At 49.7% G+C, this 18440-nt stretch overlaps 1 protein-coding gene across 1 annotated transcript in view; it reads right to left on the reverse strand.

The window, feature by feature from the left end:
• Positions 1–18440, reverse strand: part of Vac14 (VAC14 component of PIKFYVE complex) — a 96662-nt gene that overhangs the window by 49138 nt on the left and 29084 nt on the right. Inside the window, exons 11-12 of the mRNA XM_021169610.3 lie at positions 13991–14135; positions 13690–13755 (exon numbers count right to left, since the gene is read on the reverse strand). Coding sequence (XP_021025269.1) covers positions 13690–13755; positions 13991–14135 — 211 coding nt within the window. The remainder of the gene's footprint in view (positions 1–13689; positions 13756–13990; positions 14136–18440) is intronic.

Consider the following 18440-nt stretch of genomic DNA (forward strand, 5'->3'; position numbering starts at 1 on the left):
GGACGAGACTTCTAACGGGCAGAGTTATTTTCTTGGGGGGAAGGGTATGGAGATGAAAGGTCCTGGGACTAGGCAGCAGCGATGGTTGTGCAACCTTATAAAAACATATTAAAAAAACTGCTGAGTTTTGGTATATGTAAGAAAAAAATATAAGAACTAAGGCAAAGTTTCAAATTGGTAACCTAACTCCCATTCAGTGTTGCTTGCACCAGTGCCCAAGTGGTCGTTCTTTCTATGATCTGACAACTGATTCAGACTCAGGAGAGATGATGATGAAGAGAAGGTCACCCTGGTCTCCTAGAACTCTGTTTCTTCCAGTCATGCTGTCCTTCTCAGATCTGTCTGTGCAAGTGTACAGGGTCGTATGCCCTCTGAACAACAAATCCTTCTGGTCAAATGCTCCAAGAAAAGTATGACCCAGCAAGGCTAACTGGGGCATGGCACACATTATACCAGGCCAGCTCTTGCAAGAACCCTGGCACCAGTACAGGCACATAAGACACTAGATATCCAAAAGGCACCTCTTTCCAGCTGAAGTGATGATGCCTAGGAAGACCCAGTAGCATGCAAAAAGAATGGCCTGTACAAGAACGGAGCAGCTCAAGAACCAGGCTATAAGGGACAAGGAGACCAGAGGAGCAAGCTATAGTTGAGAACTAACACTCAATCACCATCAGTGTTACCTTATACTCGACCCAAGGAATCTGAGATTTGTACAGTCACCAGTTCAACAAAAATACAGAGTGTCTGCTTCATACACAGCTCTGGTTCAGAAACCCAAGCCTGCTAATCAAACTACTCAGGGTTTTGTGGTCAGACATTCCAGATTTGCAACTCCCATCCTACATCAGTTAATGCCGTTGAACACAGATCTCCTCTTCCTAACACCGACTGAGCAGCTCCCATGGTTCAGCTTTGACTATAGGAGACACAGGGCTACACAGGACACACGCACACACGCATGCACGCACGCACGCACGTGCGCGCATACACTGTAGGGTATACATCTGAAGCATTCTCTTAACTAGCATAAGCTGCTTATGGATACAGAGAATAAGGCGGTACATTCTTGTGGTGGTTTAGCTCCAGAGAAGGATGTGGGGTGGAGGGATATGTAGTCAGAAATCAGGCTCAAGTGGTAGCTAGGTTGGGCGTCCCAAGCTTATGACCCATACACAAGAATCTGGGTTCCATTTAGCGGGTAATAGCATCTGTTTCCCTGTATGTACAAATGGAAGCTTGATAATGCAAGGCTGCCCCGAAGGCTGTGAGGCAAGCTGGTCCTCTGTGCCGAAGGATTCAACCATCAACTGAAAGTATTAGGTGATGCACAGAACATATAAAGGTTTTTCCCTTTTCTTATTTTCTAAACATTGAAGCGTTAACAGTTATTGCCATAGTGTTTAATTGTATTAGGTATAATATATCACTGAGAGATGATTTAAAGTGCATGGGATGGGCTGGTGAGATGGCTCAGTGGGTAAGAGCACCCGACTGCTCTTCTGAAGGTCCAGAGTTCAAATCCCAGCAACCACATGGTGGCTCACAACCATCCGTAACGAGATCTGGTGCCCTCTTCTGGAGTGTCTGAAGACAGCTACAGTGTACTTACATATAATAAATAAATAAATCTTTAAAAAAAAAAAATAAAGTGCATGGGATAATTATGTAGGTTATATGCAAATACTGGCCCATTTTATAGAAACAATATGAGCATTTTCAGATTCTGGAATCCAGAGTGTCTCTGGAGTAATCCCCCATGGATACCAAAGAACAAGGGGACTTCAGTGCACAGCACAGAAAGCAAGCACAAAGTGTCCAACATCCCACTCTTTGTTGTTTTTGTTTTGTTTTTCGAGACAGGGTTTCTCTGTATAGCCCTGGCTGTCCTGAAACTCACTCTGTAGACCAGGCTGGCCTCGAACTCAGAAATCTGCCTGCCTCTGCCTCCTGAGTGCTGGGATTAAAGGCATGCACCACCACGCCCAGCCAACATCCCACTCTTATTACAAGATTTTTAATCCCAATACCAGGCTGTTAATGGCCCTGGCTTGGTGATGAGATGGGAATAGCTGTTCATACCGAGGGCTTTTCATGAGAATGTGCAGCATCCATCTCTGCACTGCTGCCTCCTGCCCACTGCTGGACAGGAGAGCAGAGCCAGGAAGGCGGCACTTTTTGCATTCAGAACTCTTTTATCCTAGAAAGTCTAATATCAAATGGCAAATGAATGCAAATTACACTTCAATTGCACAATTAAAGCCGGAAATGCTGTCTACAGGTTCCTTTGGTGATCCAGCCACTCTTCCTGTGCTTACAAAGCAAATGATTTGTTTCTAGTCCTAGGGATTGGCAAAAAGCCCACAGCCCTGCCTGGGGCACCATACATACACAGGTGCACACACAATGAACTGACCCTTCCTGCCCCTTAAATAGTTAGACCAGAATTGAAGGAGGGAGGGGACTGCTTGAGTGAAGGGCAGGAATGCTGTACGGTGGATACTGTGTACGGAAGGCACTGTGGGGCTGTAGTGGCTCTCTGACATTAGTTCAAGTGATCAAATCCCATTGCTAGCTGTTTCTCAACATAACCCAGCTAGGATCCTGAGCCTTTTGAAGCAACAATCAAACCGAAGATCTGGCCCAGGGAGGAGAGCAATCGCAGAGAAACGTCTAGTCAACAGAGCACTGAGAAAGATGAGCAGAGACCTGGCTTTGAGTCTCTATGCCCAGGCCAAGGCTGTGGTGCTCTACATTTCCCTGGAGACCCTACAGTGTGGGTAGGAAGCTATGGGACAAAGATCCCTGCTCAAGGACCCCACAAGGCCAGAAGGAAATGCCCCAGAACCACAGACATGTGGCCAACCTTGCTCCACCCCCAGAAACCCAAATCTAGTTCCTCTGCCAATGAGCAGGCTGTCTGGGCTCATGCCCGAGGCTGGCCTGGAGTCCTGGCTCCAAGGATGGGGACTAGCTCAAAGAAAGCAGGAGGAAGCCACACCAATTAGTATGCACTACACAGCATTTTTGCAAAATGAATATAAAACACTTGTGCTTTCTTTTTGTGTGAGAGAAAGAAGAGGGGAGGGGGAGGGAGGTTACAAGAAAGCAATATTCTGCAGGAATGGGAGCGCCTGCTGTTACCATGGCAGTGGGTGGGGGTGGGGAGGGCCCATCAGCTGGTCCCTGGTTCTGCAGTGCAATGTGCTGCCTTGACTCCTTGCTGGACTGTAAGGGTCAAGGTTGAAGACCATGAGTACAGACAGAATCTGCCAAGGTGTCTCCAAGGGAAGCCTCAGGAGTTGGCAGAAAAGGGCTTCATATTTCCCATGGGGTAGACAGCAGAGAGAAACCCAGGGATTCCTCAGATGATCCCCTTTGTTGGAGACAACTTTATAGCGTCAATTGGCTTTTTCCTTAGGATAAATGTAGATAATGACATCTGTCATACTCAAGGGGTGGCTCTCTCCTGGACAGTGCTGTTCTCTTTCACTGATCTAATGGGCATTCACTACCCTAATACCTGCCCTCTGCCCTTCCATGACACTGTGGTTGTTCCTCTGTCCCAGTTTATAATGCTACAGCCTGCAGACAAACACTACAAGTTCAAATCCCCACACAGGGGCGCCTGACCTTGTCTCCAACCAACACTGGCTCTGAAGGCCCAGGCAATCACTTAGCAGATAGAGGAAGATCTGCAGCATAGGGAAGAAAATAAAAGATGCATAGTTTGGAATAGCTGCTGCCAAAGGAATAGATGGACAAACATCCCACTGAGCTTTAGGAAGCATTAGGAAGCCCTAGGTTTACACAGCAAGCACTAGCTAAGGCTTTCGATGTCAAGTGGTGCAGCTCCTTTGAAGGGGAATCTTTCTTTCTATTGTCAGGATACTCCCAGACTGTGCTCTCCCCAGCGCCGGCTGGGAGGAAGCTGCAAGAATGTTCCCAAGAGGCATACTTTGTACTGGTGAAAGAGATGGATGCTGCTCCGGACTCTGGAGGCTGCACTCTGGCCAGTGTCAGCCAATGCCAAGGAATATCTGAAGTCTCTGTGCAGAACAGCTGACTGTCGTGCCCTGTAGGTGATCTGGGTCGGGTCAGGCTGCCCCTCATGCTGTGAAGCAAATCTGACAGGAAGGGCAGAGGCACGAGGCCTGGCTTCTACAGGATCCTTGGGTTTTCTGCTTCTGCCCACATAGAAACTAGTTCCTTTTGTTATAAAGGGTATAGCTCAGTGGCCAGGCCTCCTCCATCCCTGACCACATATAACTTGGCTCTTGCTGCCCTGGGGCTTGGGGAATCAGCCAGAGAATTCACCATAGAAGCCAGAATGAAGGCCAAGAGCAGTGGGAAATGCACCCACAGCAGCTGGCACTGGGGCTGAGGCCTCAGCCTTAGACACAAGGTAAACAGGAGCTGCGGAAGGCAGCAGGCAGGCTGGCATTCTGAGCAGAGCTGTGGTCTACATGGCATGAGAACCCTGCCTTCTGCAACTAGATGAGCAGTGCCCCAAGGAGAAAGGCCAGAGTTTGGGAGGTGAGCAGCTCTGTTCAGGTATGGACACATTTTCCTTCCCATTAGAAGGGCACTCAGGTTGCTTTTAGGTGTCTTGGCAAAGCAAGTTCTAGCTATACGCATACTCAGCACACAGGTAATGTTGGCTGACACTGAGCACCTGTCCTAGGGGATGTAGGCAGCTCCACGCCCCCAAAATGGACTTTGGAGATCTTTTCTATGGGATTGCACGAAGGCCCAGTACTTAATCCTGTTGTCATTTCCACCAAGTAATCATGTAGATTGATGAGGATGATGCTGGTGGTGCCCCTTTCAGGTACAGAGAGAAGAAAGACAGCTCAGGCTAGGATCAACGGAGAGACCAGACTGCTGTTCTCCAGCCCCTAGCCCCATAGGCTTTCCTTCCTGCTGACCCAGCCATTCCACGTGTACTGCCCTGAGTTCCTGGCTCTTAGAGTTGCAAATTCTGAGTGCACACACATATACATCCTTAGAGTTCTAGCACCAGGTGATGAGCTCCAGCACTGTGTGAGGGGAAGATTTCCTGACTACCCCCAGAGCTCTGCTTAACCATGGCTTCCTGGTAAGCTTCCCACAGCACCTGGCCTGAGAGATGGGGACAGGGCTGGGTGGGACCAGCACACTCTGTGCCAATTTGGTTGTTCACCTTCTTGTAAAATATTCCTGAGTCTAGACAGACTTCTCTTAAAGCCCACACTAACCTGCCATTATAAAGAGTGATAAGGGCTATGTGGGAATGGATATAAAGACAGATAGATGGGTTCTGGCCCAGTTTTAATGTACAGAAGAAGGTGGACTGGGGACAGAGACAGTCAGAAAGAGGACAGAGAGAGAGGGAGAGAAGTAAAGACGGAGGAGAAGAGAGAGGAGAGAAAGACGGAGGAGAGGAGAGAGGACAGAAAGACAGAGGAGAGGAGAGGAGAGGAGAGGAGAGGTGAGGAGAGGCAAGGTGAGGTCATACATTGGCTTCTGAGTGATTCAGGAAGCCATCTAGAGATCTTGACCAAATTCCTTAACTTCTCTGGGTTCTTTAGAATAATTGTCCTCTTGGGAGAAATGGAAACACCGAGTCCTATTGTGAGGCTGTCGGAAGGATGAAGATAGGTGCTGAGTTCAGGGTGCATGAGAAAGCCAATGAGAGGATTGACCTCTGTCACCTGTGGGGAGTAGTCCCCTTCTGGCCGAGAGCTGGGGGGCCTAGCTCCCACAGATCTCATGCTGGTCCACAGTTGTAGCTCCCAATCAGACATATGCACCACAGTCTCCTGGGATTTTGTGAAAAAAATTCTAATGCCCAGGCAGCAAGTCCCCGCTTGAGGGTACAGCTGGGAGAACCTGGGGTAAGGCCCAAGCAGCTGCCTCTGAACACTGCAGAGGGTTCTGACTGTAGCCTGGCTTGGATGGTGCTGCAGGGCTTTGATGACAAATGGCCTCTGAGAGTGATCACTGAAGATTCAAGGAGAGATGGGCACTGGGGGCCTGCAGTGTGAGCAGGGAGTTTACCCAGGCGTTTAAACAACTCAGTCCCTATTCTAGGAGGAAGCTGAACCAACAGAGCCCTCAGTTTATGTCTTCCTGCTGCTAGCAGGCCTGCTTTTTGGCCATCCTTCTCAGCCCACCCTCCACCTTCCATCAGGAGCCAGGCCTCGGCCTTCTTTTCCACTGCATTCATGGCAGTGACTGCCCTCAGGTCTGTCCCATGGAAGTGTCTAGACAGACATAAGCATGCAAACCCTCAGGGCCCACAGAGCTGGCTTTGTGCAGGGGGTGACTACATGCTCTGTGGTGACTGCGTCCCCTCAGTCTAGGGTGGCTAACTGAGAGCTGAGAACGTGAAATCTAGAATGAGAAGCAGAGGTTCTCTAGATAGACACAACTATTATTGGCCTGTCCTTGGCAAGGACTTGTTGACAAGGACTCACCTGAGAAGTGCTACAATCTCCCTAGGTGCCCAGCAGTGGCTTCTGGTACTTTTGCTGGGTTGTGGTGTATGTACAGTTGCTGAGGCGTTGGACCAGGGGTCCTGGCTGTCCCTAGGAGGAAGATGCTGGGACTGGGACAGGACTCCAGTGTCTTCTTGTTGGCTGTTACCATTTGGGAGAAGAGGGAAGTAGGAAGCTGCAGGGTCAGCTGTGGCAGAGTAGGGACACACAGCATACAGTGCTGTGGACAAGGCCCCTGTGGCACTGTGGGAGAGAACCCAGGACCTCCATCTTCCCACATGGAGCAGACTCCTGGCTGTAAGAACGAAGCTCCTGGCTACTGACGTTACCTTAGTGTTGTGGATGAAGATTCTAACCTTACTGGATGATCTGACTTTAAAGAAACCTGTGGACTTGAGGCAGGAGGGAGGGGTTGTTTTTGTTTGTTTTGGAGAGTAGACAGAATGAAAACTGGAGTGAAATAAAAATTGAGGCAAGGAACCGAGAAGGAAAATAAGCCCCATTCTTAGGGAAGACACCGCTTTAGAGCACACAGTATTAGTATTCCAGGGAGTGGAGTCAGGACCACACAGTCAGAGCTGGAAAGAACCAAGGACAATCCAGTCCAACTTCAGCATCTTAGAGAAGAAAATTGGTCCTGTAGAGAGCTGGGTGGCATTAAGACCAGAGGCCTCCTGAACTCTGAGACCTCTGTGATCTCAGCCATTGGCCTCAGCTTTTTAGAAGACCAGATGGAGGACAGAGAAGGCTTCTGGTCTGGGCCTGGAATGAAAGAGCTGCCGACTCCCTGTCCCATCTGTGAGTAGTCTAGAGGCAGCCAACTAAGTGAAGGGGCAAGGAAGCAAGGTTAAGGTCAAATGCTCAGAGGGAGAGGGCACATTCATAACTGAAGGCCAGCCAAGGACAAAATTCTATTAGGGTAACATGAGACCAGGCCTGCATGAAGCTGTATCCCAATGTGAGATGGCCCCCTGTTCATGGCAGAGCCTGTGTGGATTTTAGAGCACCTGGAATCAGATCGACCCAGGTCTCCATTCTAGCTCTTGGCTACATGATCTTGGGTAAGTTATCTTCCGTCTGCACAAACCTCCTCATAAGTCATGCTGGGAGAATTCAAACTATCCTAGCACTATTGGGCAGATTTGCTGAGACAATAGATGTTGTATGTTACTGACAAACCTAGCATCACCTGGGATACAGGCCTTTGGGTAGGCTTACAGGAGATTATCTTGCTTGTACTAATTGAGTTGGGAAGAGCAGCCCATTGTGGGTACCGTTCCTTGGGCAGCGAGTAAGGAAACTGCAGCATGCATTTGCTTTCTGGTTGTGGATGTGTTACTGGTTGCTTCAAGGTTCTGCTTGACTTATCCCACTCGGATGGGCTGTATGGGCTGTATGGGCTGTATGCACAGTTGAATGTTTGAGTGAACTCTTTCTCCCTTAAGTTGCCTTTGTCAGAGTATTTTACCACAGCAAAGTTCACAGGAAAAGGAACGAAGCCGTAAGATAGATGCAGTGGAACCGGCCTTGTGTATGTGCCCTGGCTTCTCACAGGCACACTGCGGCATGGTTCCTTACAAGCTTGCCAGTGAGGCTATCAGGAGGGCTATCACTGGCTCCTTAAGTTGCCTTTAATAGAAGTGCCTCTATCTAAGTACAAGTCCCCATATGGAGGCAGATCCTGAGAGATGGCCAATCTTCAACTGAAGGCCCTCCCTCTAGGGACAGAAGAACTCTGTCACCTGGGAATCTACAAAGACTACAGCCTTCTGATACTATTCATCATAGCTGTTGGTTGTGGGGCTTCCGTTTGAGGGAGACTTCATGTTAATGTCTCTCTTACCACTATACAGAGTAGGAACCCCCAAGCTCAGTTGGCCAACTCAGCAGACTGAGGTGGCAAGACTCCTTGACAATGGGGAAATCAAGGTGGTACTCAGGACGGTGACTAGGTGTACTGAGAAGAGACTCAATGGGATGACAGGGCTGCCTGGCCTTGAGACTGGGTCAAAGGTAGCCCCAGCTGGTGCTCACTGCATTATAAAGGCGGGAGGGGGACTTCCTGCCAGGCCAGATGACCTACATTTGATTTCTGGAACCCATTTGATAGAGGAAAAAACTGATTCCTACAAGCTATGCTCTGACAACACACACACACACACACACACACACACACACACACACACACACGCAGGGTAGGGTGGGGAATAGGTATAAAATCAAAATGTAAAAAACAAAGGTGGCCTTTTCTTAACCTGCTTGGGGCCCTAAAGGGGGCGCCTGCCTGGAGAGGCCTCATTTGTAGGATTGCTCCTTCAGTTACAAATGAGCCCTGAGAAGGCCTTTTGGCAGTTTGACTAGGCCGAGCAATGCCCTCTCTCTTGAGGGCCAAGAATTTCTTCAGCTTTTCTGTTCCTTTTCTCTAGAGTCCTGCACGATGAAAACAGGTTTAACTTCCTAACTCCTACCAGGGCAAACCCTTTCTCAGGTGAAGCCCAGGGCATAGCAGGCTCACCCATGAAGCCTCATCCTATTGGTGAGGAATCAAGAGGCCCAGAGTTGGAGAGTAGTGGGAGAGGCAGAGAGTACACCAGTGAGAAGTGCCAGCTGCTCGAGGATGCCCAATTTTGTTTCCCTCTGGGCTCAGTCTAGGCAGTGGGTGCTCATAGGTCTGGGTACTTCTGAGACATCCCATTGGGCTGATGACAGGAAAGGCAATGGTCTGTCTTAGATCAGGGCCTGTCACTGTACTTTCAGGGAACTCTGAGTGCCTTTATAAGAAGTCCTTTCTCAGGTGCCCTAAGCTATCCCTTATATCTACCCCATGGCTGCATTCAATGCCCATGGACTGCACCGAAGCTGTGAGCAACACTCCAGAATGCTACCTGGCAAACTTGCTAGGAGGGTGGAGCTCATTCTTTTTGCTGCTTCTGCACCACTCATGTCAGGCTATAGTCAGCCAGCAACTTCTCATGACAGTGACTTTGAAGTTAAACGAGGGGAAAAGCAAGGAGCATTTCCTGGGTTGGTAATCTTTGGAGACCTGAGATGCTGAGGCAGGGTCTGCTCAACAGGCCCCACTGCTGAGAAGACAGGTCCAAAGTAATGTGGGATCCAGCAGGGCCTACTTACTGGTCTCAAGGGTTTGATTCTGAGAGAAAGACATGGCTGCTGTGGTCCTGATGTCTCTGCCAATGATGATGTTCTTTCTGCTTCTCTCCCTGGACCTGAGGCAGCCAGCTGGAATCCTTTCTCAGCTAGTATGAAGGATGATGCTTCAACACTGTGGAACATGCTGACGACAGGGCTCTAAGGAGCAAGGCTGGCAGTGAAAGTCAGCTTCAATCCAGGGCTTCTGGGGAGGTTGAGGGAGAGGAAGAACATGCAGAGGCACTCTCCACTTTCCTACTACCCACTGCCTAGCTTCCTAGGACATACAGAACACAGGTTCCTTAGCCTGCTCTGTCCAGAGGCAGATGGGAGACAGAAACAGGAGTATCCGATGTTTAGGTGTTGGCTGGAGAAACTGAGGGGAGACATGAGGCTCATCTTGCTGAGGTCATGTGTATCTCTGAGGTCTTCTACAGAAATGACCTCCAGAATCTGAGGAGCCTAGAGTGGACTAGAGTCCTCCTGCGTACTGGGTTCTGTGCTGAGCGCCATGTGAAGAGACTGTTTACTAGAGTCCTCCTGCGTTCTGAGGAACTCACTCTGAGGAGCTCATTTAACCTTTACGACAAGCCTAGTGTGAGGAGCCTTTGTTATTTCTCCCTGAAGGGAGCGGGCTAGCTTTCTTGCTCCAGGTCATCCAACTATTAGGTGGCAGAACCTGGATGGACTGATCTTTAAGGCCCGTGTACTTAGCCACTAAGGTGCACTGTCACCCAGGAAGAAAACATTACCAGGAAGGGTTGCCATTCTAGATCACAACAAAATAAAAATGTTGTCACTTTCACTGATTGTGAATACGATCCTCATATAAAAGCCTGAGGTGTTACTGAAGGACAAGATGACTTCCTGGGTATAAAGCCTTGTTCCCGCGCAGAGAAGTCAACATTTTGAAAAAGTTAATTTCTCAATAGATGAACTTAGGACAGGAAGGTGGCTGTGGGCCAGGGTGTAGGGAGAGCTATGTCTCTGCATTCTTTCTGTAAGGTAAGTGTGGGTGGTACAAGCTTCAGCTCATGGGTTCAGGAAGGTTCTTATACAAGGCCACCATGCAGGATAGCCCAGAGGTAGGATTCTGACCTGAGGCTGGAGGCCAACTGTCCAGGCTGTCCACATTCACTCATAGGGAAAGGTATGTCCTTCCAGGCCCTTCTGAGACCGAGTGGTCCCCACTCCCATGAGAATTCTAAATGGTGGCTGGGAAGTACCTATGCACAAGAGGGAAGTGTCATCTGACGTCTCTGGACCCAGCTCATCAAGAAGGTAGAGAGGATCCTGTCTTAAGGCAGCTAACATTTGACACCTTCTGGGCAAAGGAAGCAGCAGACCCTAACATGGATCCATCAGGAAGCTCTGGGCATATGGCCTGTTGGGGAAATCAGGGTCACATTCCTCATAAAAAAGAAGTTATTGGATCTATAGCTAAAGGGAGGATTTCTACTTCAGTGACAAGAATATTAATCTGACACCTGCAAACTGTTTCTGACAAAAAAGGATTCAATAATGTCTACAAAGAGCAGACTGTAGGGAGGAAACAGCCACTTATTCTGAATAAAGGAAGAATAGACAAGGATTTTAGAAGGGTGTGGCCTACCAATCTGTCACTCTGGCAGAGCTAAGAAACAAAGGCAGACAAGACATTCTAGTGAGGCTACAGGCTAAAAAGACTGCAGATACAGTGTATGGGAGTGAGCCAGGTCTCTAAGCTCTGCCTTCCCCATGCTTGGCTCTTGCATCATCAACACCTGGTACACACTGTCTCCTGGGGTTAGTGGCTCTAAGCCACAGTGAGGAATATATGGATTTATCACAGTAGTACTGAGTGAGAAAAACATTTGTAACATATGTAACAAATAGAAGTCCTAAATATACAAAGAGTTTCCTCATATCAATAAGAAACGTGGACAAAGGATTTAGGGCTGAAGTGGGAGGGACTTTTTCAAAATATAAAAACATTCATACTGAATCGAGAATCTGCACAGAACAAAGGGCCAGTGATCCTTCTGGAGAACTCGGGATGAAGTGGGATGACACCATTAACCCAGTGCCCACCTCTCCAGGGGTTCTTTATGTGATGGGGCACAGGAGTGGCAGTGAAACAGCTGAGGAGATGGGGCTTGGCTTCAAACAGAACTCAGTTGAGTTTGGGCTCCAGCACCGCTTAGGTGTGGGTAAGTAACAGCTTTAGTTTTGTGTGTGTAAAAAATGGAAATAACAGACTACTTCCTCTCTCCCCAAAGGATTCTCTAATGCTAAGACCAGAGTCCAGCATGGTTTGTGAACCCCAGGAGGCTCCAGGAAGATCAGAGCAGCTTTTGTACAATTCACAAAAAACCCACCAGGGAACACTGCCTCGATACCCTACAGAGGACCCAGGAGTGGACTTCCACAGCCAAGTTCACAGTGTGTCCTCAAGGTCAAACAGAACAGGCTGGGGACACTCAGGAACAGGATCCCAGTGAATAATGAAAGTGTGGCATAAACCTGACTCACCAGTGATTATCAAGGTACCCAGGTCCAAAAGGCAGGAAAGGGAAGCCATTCTCTCATAGCACCCCTCCCCTCATCCACCACAAAACTGTCCCCAAGATCAGCTTTAATCTGTCCTCATGAGGCTCACAAGATGTGCCCCAAAGCCCTGACAACATTTAGCACTTCAGCAAATCGAGTTTCCACAGCCGCAACCTGAACAGAACAGTTTAATGGACTGCATCTCCTGTGCTCCCGCTAAACACACACACAAAAGCCAATTCCAAGCAAAGGAGGCTGGATGGGATTAAAGAACTCAATTTAAAGGACTGAAGACTCAGCTGCTTCCAGTGAAGCCCCACGGAAAGAGCCAATCAACAGAGTCTTCCCTTTCTTCTGGCTCTGAACTGTGGGCCCAGCTCCCTGGTGAGTCACTCCCAGCTCACAGGCAGAACGGGGCCACACATCCACCTGGGTTTCAAACCGCAAGGGGTTGTGGGAGGGAGAGAGGAGGTAGGTTGTATTTGTGCATGAGGAGCCAAGGGTATGCACAGACCACCGGTTTGGGATTTTCTGGAAAGGTAGAGAACCTGAGAGGTCCAGGAGGGTGACACCTGTTTGTTGGCTTCTTTCATCAGCTCAGGTTCAAGAAAGCAAGGTCAGGATGCAGGGCAGTTGCCAGGGCCCTAAGTGAGCCTCACACCAGCCCAGGAAAGACCAAGCTGCATCATTCCAAGGAAGTTAAGCAATGCCCTTGTCTCCCAACCCCAACCCTGTCTGCCCCCATGCTCCCATCGGGTAAGTCATAGGCAACTGCTATGTGAATACAAGGATAGTGACTCCCCAGAAAAGGGAGAGGGTTACACCGTGGCTTAGACCACCAATTAGCATTTAATACACAGCCAGAAGGATCCATCTGGACGGCGGAGGACTGTATCCCTGCAAACAGGCATGCCCTGCCTCTTGGCTGGGAGGCAGGGGAGCCCTGGCAAGAACCTTCTGTTCAAACTCTGGGGCAAGTGATGCTGACTGAGAATGAAGGCAGAGGGATGGTGAGCTGGAGAGTTCCATCTCCACCCAGGCCACCCTCTCCTTTTCACACTAGCAGCTTGTGAGCACCTCAATAAAGCAAGGCTTTGGGACCGATTTTAAGTTGGTGGCCCAAGTGGGCTGCAACTGAAACAATGCAACCACATAGCCCTTTCCACATGTCCACTTCATCCCAAAATGCAGGCATTACTGCTGTCCTCAGCAGACAGAGGGAACCGAGGCTGAGGAGTCTGGACAGGAAGGCAGGGTTATGCTTTGTCCTTAAGCAGGCTAACCACACTCACAACTACCTGCCAGGGACAACAAACTCAGGCACAGTTTGTTATAAACTCATGTCCTGTCACAAGTATTCCAGAAGGACCTACAGAAGAAACATCCTTCCTCAGAATGCTACATGCAGTTTTGGTTAAGAACACAGCGCCAAACAGTCAAGCATATCTAAGCAGTGAAAACTCCCATGGCTCACTAAAAGGAAGGCTGGATAACTGGTATTTCATACAGAAGGCTAGGATTGGGGACCTACCTCATCAGATTCGTCAGATAATGTCTGAAGTAGGATGGGGAAGAGGCTGTCTGTATGCCGGAACATCTGGAGAGCAGAGAAGGGGCACTCATGAGTTCCCTGACTCAGACTGGGCTCAGTAAGCTACTGGTCTGTCATCCCCCTGCTCCCTCCCTAGCCCCCCGAGCACCTGACACTCTTCTGCTTGCCAGGCTTTCCCTAGCTGGCCATAACCCCAACACTGAGCCTGGGCAGGACCTAGAAACCCAAAGTGGACCTTTAGATGACCACTGGCCCTCTGCGGAGCTGGGTCCAAGCTCACCTTTCGGGGAGTTTTGATGTAGAGATGGTAGAGCCACTTCAGAACAGCAATCCTGGTCATCATCCCAATGGTTGTGTCACTAAGGTGACAGTTCAGGACTTGAACAATCCCGTCCAGGTGCAGGGTCACTGGAGCCCTGTCAGTGCTGTAGAAAATGAAGCCTTGAGTCACTCTGTGCCCATGAGCCACAGGACCCTGGGGACTGGCAAGCAGCTAAGCAGATGGCAGTCACTTGGCTCAGTCCAGTGGCTCCAAGGAGGGCTTGCTTCTCTGCTTCCTTTTGCCCTTTGAAGGAGCAGAGTTTGGTGCAGCTATGCTGTCCCTGTGTGGGGAGGAGGAAGCCATGCGGCTGGACTCCTCGTCACGTCACTCTTCTGGACCAGCACAGCTTGACTCACGGGCAGAGTTGGCCCACATCGGACCTCTGACCACAACATTCTAGACACTTAGCATCCTCAGGGCACCAAGCCTGATGAAACCAAACTAATGTCTAACAGCACAAGGACAGGTCCCTGAAATACTCTATGGCATCCAAGACCGTTCACAAGCAAGTGAAGAACACTAGCTCCTCATTTTGCCACCCCTGCACCTGGCCCAGGACCTGTCCTAGAGAAGCTGGAGGGCTGCCTTCCAAGTAGGAATACTGTTTGGGACAGGGCATGAGGTAGGAGCCTCCTGAGAGAACACAAGACTGTTGAGGCAGTGCTATAGTGCAGCCAGGCTTGGAGCTCCCAAAAGCTGAAGCTCTCCGGTCTCTCCGAACAGACAGGGTGCAAGAAACCTGGGGAAGGCCAAGTGCTTGCTCAGTGACTGGGAAGCTCTGACCAAATCGGCTCTCCTGGAACTCAAGAGATCCTGCTTCTGCCCGAGTGCTGGGATTAGAGGCGTGTGGCACTCAGGTGAGGCCAGGTTCCAAGGCAGGGGCAGCACAGGCAGGAGACTTTGGGAGCTAGAAGCTCCTCTTCTAACATCACACTGCATCCCCCCAAGGTGACGGCAGTGCAGGCTGTATTTTCTGTGTACTGGAGCCAGGCAGCTCCACTGTGCGGCTATGCACAGTGGTCTTTCTTGGCCTTTCCAGCCACTCAATTATTCATCTGACCAAGAACTTGATGGCCATGCTTTCCTCATGCGCCTGCAGACTCTCTGAAGCTCATGACTTCTAGGGGGCGTGGCTCTATTACTACGAGGCAGAATTGCTGTTTAATACACACTGGCATTTCTCTGGTGCCTGTTTCAGGGATGAGTGTGGGCATTTCATTCTCAGGGGATAGGATGATCTCAGTATGTGACACAGTGACAGAACCCAGAATAGAGCCTTTGCACAGAGGAAGGCAGCCACTGTGCTATTCCAGGAGTCACATGGCTAGGAGTTCCTGATGGAATTTGAACATTTCAAACTGTCAAGGCTTTGGCAGCAAATGATAGGCAGAGCCAGGGTGGCAGATACAGTGGCCATTCAAGCCCTTTATCCTGCTCTCTGTCCAACAGAAACACAGTTGAAGCACAGATGGGCTTCGACAATTTTTAGTTTCCAAGCCAAAGTTAGCTTTCATGTTTTAACTAAGCCACGGCATTAGCATATCAACATACAATCTTATGGCTAGAACAGCTGTCTCAGTGGTAAAGGGGATGCTTGCCACAGTCCAGGGCCTTAACGAAGCAGGTGGATACTGAAGGGTAACTGCCCTTTCTCAGCCACTCTTTGATAGCCCTATGCCCTAGGGTCTACATTGGGTCCATTTTCCAGCAGGAGTCACAGGGCAGTTGGAATGCTGCATGTGCGTGCCAGCATGCATATGCGTGTGCCTGTAGACCACTGCTACACTTCAGCTGAACCAGCCCTGGCCATCCCTTCAGGTTGTTGGTGCCAAGTCAAGACCACACAGTAAAGAAAGAAGCTGGCAGCTCTGTAGATGATGACACTCTTCAATGACACCTCCTCCCCCAATCCCTAGCAAGGTGTTAGCTTCAACCAACAATCATGAGGTCATGGAAGGGACTTCAAGGTTCAGGCAATCTGCCAATGCACAGAGGAAGAACCCTGGGCCCAGAGGCAGAGTGAGATGCACCTAAGTCAAGAGGCCAAGGGCTAAGAACTCACTCTCTTAGCTGGAGACATGCTTCTGAGTTGTTTTCCCTCGGCTAGTTCAAGGTGAAGGTCATGGGAAGAGGGAAGCAGCTGCACAGTTATCTCTGTGGCCAGCACAGTGAGCTCCAGATCCCACCTGCCCTTGAGCATGCGGCTCCGGCTGCTCTGGTGGGTGGTGCTGGCTGCTGAGCTCTGCCTGTGCTTGTGGAGAACCAGAGCTGTGAGACCTTCCCAGAGTGGGGTGTGCTTGCCCAAAGTGGTCGGCTTCCCTCTACCGGGCCAAGCCTGAGATGCATGTCCTTGGTTCTGGCTAAGCTATCATGAACAGAATAGTACTCATAGGAGATTTAAAATACATTTCTATACCGGTTCCAATATGTCTAGACAAGCCACTCCTAAGAGATTCCGAGTTATTTCAAGGCATCTTCAGCAAATAATGAGTCTTACATGAACATATACTACAATATCCACATGCACTGCACTGCTGCCACTTAAAGCACAGAATCGCCCAGCCATGCTTTTGACGCCACAGCACCCAGTGAGCGGGTCTTTCTGGGAGGCAGCCCTGTATTTCTGAAGTGCATAACTTTCTCTTCCACTCACATTATAGCTGACATCAAACTGAAGAAAGGTAATTGTGAAGAGAGAGCTTAGGAATCCAGTGTTGCCTTTCTAAGACATCAGGTCAGTGCAATCTTTTTAATTGGTAGTGTCATTCAAAGTTGGGCAGCATCAGCTTCTAGACTTTTCTGCAGGTTGTGGCACAGGGAAGACAACCACACCAGGACAACAGTCCTGAATGGTCACTGGTGACACCATGGCTCTTGGCAAGGCCCTAGGTGTCAGGGGGGAGGTCTGCACAGTGACACCTGTCCAAAAACCTGCCAAATGTGTCAGAGAGGCCAATGAGCACCCTCCTAGAGCTCTCCAGCAATAATAATCCAGCAAGCTAAATGCTGGTGATATGGAGCCAGAAAGGCTCGGACCTTCACTTCATCACTAGTTAGCAGGGTGGCTTCCAACAAGAATTTAACCTCTCTGTCCCCTCTCCTCGTTTTCATTATGAGGATAAGGAGGTTCTTGTGATAACCAGGGTAGCCAGTGCAACCAAGTGCCAGGCACTGCTCCAGGCTTTTCACATATGTAACTCATTGACATCCCATTCCTCTCTGGGGTCAATGCTGTCACTACCCCAACAGTTTACACACAGCCCACAGGATGAGAACTCCAGAGGGCTTCTCTCCAAAGGAGAGGTGCACCTGGCATACAGACAGACAGCAGTGGTGAAATCCTCCCTCAGCTTTGTCTTGCTTTCTACCACACTTTCTCCATTCTGCTGTCTTCAACCTCCCATACAGCTCCAGCACTGTGGAGGGGAGAGGAGGTTAGACCCCTTTGACTGTCTATCCACTGAGACTCTCTGAGTGGCCGAGCCTGGGCCCCAGACAGGGGTAGAAGGCATCGTGGTTTTAGTGCGTTGACCCCCTGTACCCAGTTTGATCCCTGCCTGGCTATGGATTTGGAATTTTGTTTGGTGTGTATTTTCCTACACAGCTGTCATTAGACTTTCTGAAGGCTGGTGACCACTAAGAGGCCAGTGACCAGGAGCAACCTTCCCTCTAGCCACTGCTCGTAGTTGGCTATCTGGGTAGTGCTCTGGATAAGCAATGCATGAGAAGATGGGAGGGCATCTTGTTTTGTGACACCCTGAATGATGCCATCTGTGGGAGCTCAGTGGCCCTGGAGGGAGCAGGCCAGAGGCTCTGAGTGTCCGATCTGTTCTCACAACTCCTGTGGCTGCTGCTTCCAAGCACAGGCAAGGCTGCACATGACGAGGCTGCCACAAGATGGTCGTCCTGCACCAGTGAAGCACATGGGATAATCTTGTGTGTTGTTTCCCTGCGAGTGTTCTTAAAAGGTTAGGTTTAGCATTGTCTCCTGAGTGACAGGGATGGTGAATTAAACTGGCTCCAGCTCGCTGGTTTGACCTGTAGAGGAAATCAAGTCTCTGTAGGCCCGTCCAGCTGAGCATGCTTTCAAACTGAAAGAGAAGTGGTAGAAGGTCGTGCCACCCCTGCAGTCCATCAGTCACACCGTTTATGTTCCTCCATTTCACCGTCACCCCCTGAAGCATGACAGTCTCTGTAGCCCAGAGTACAGTGCTAAGTAAGCCACACAGGTTTTTTTTGGCTACAAGTGGGAGCTCATAAATCCCCTCACTGACTCTACCATTCTTCAGTGCATAGTGCTCAGACTTTCAGAGGACTCACATATGCCCTACATTTCTGCCCATTCCTCCAACCCTGAGTTCCAAAACCCAGTGTCCACACTGGGCTTCCTCCCTGAGGATGCCTTGCA

The sequence above is a fragment of the Mus caroli genome, unplaced genomic scaffold, assembly GCF_978045245.1.
Source record: "Mus caroli unplaced genomic scaffold, Mus_caroli_1 scaffold_10, whole genome shotgun sequence".
Classification (NCBI taxonomy): Eukaryota; Metazoa; Chordata; class Mammalia; order Rodentia; family Muridae; genus Mus; species Mus caroli.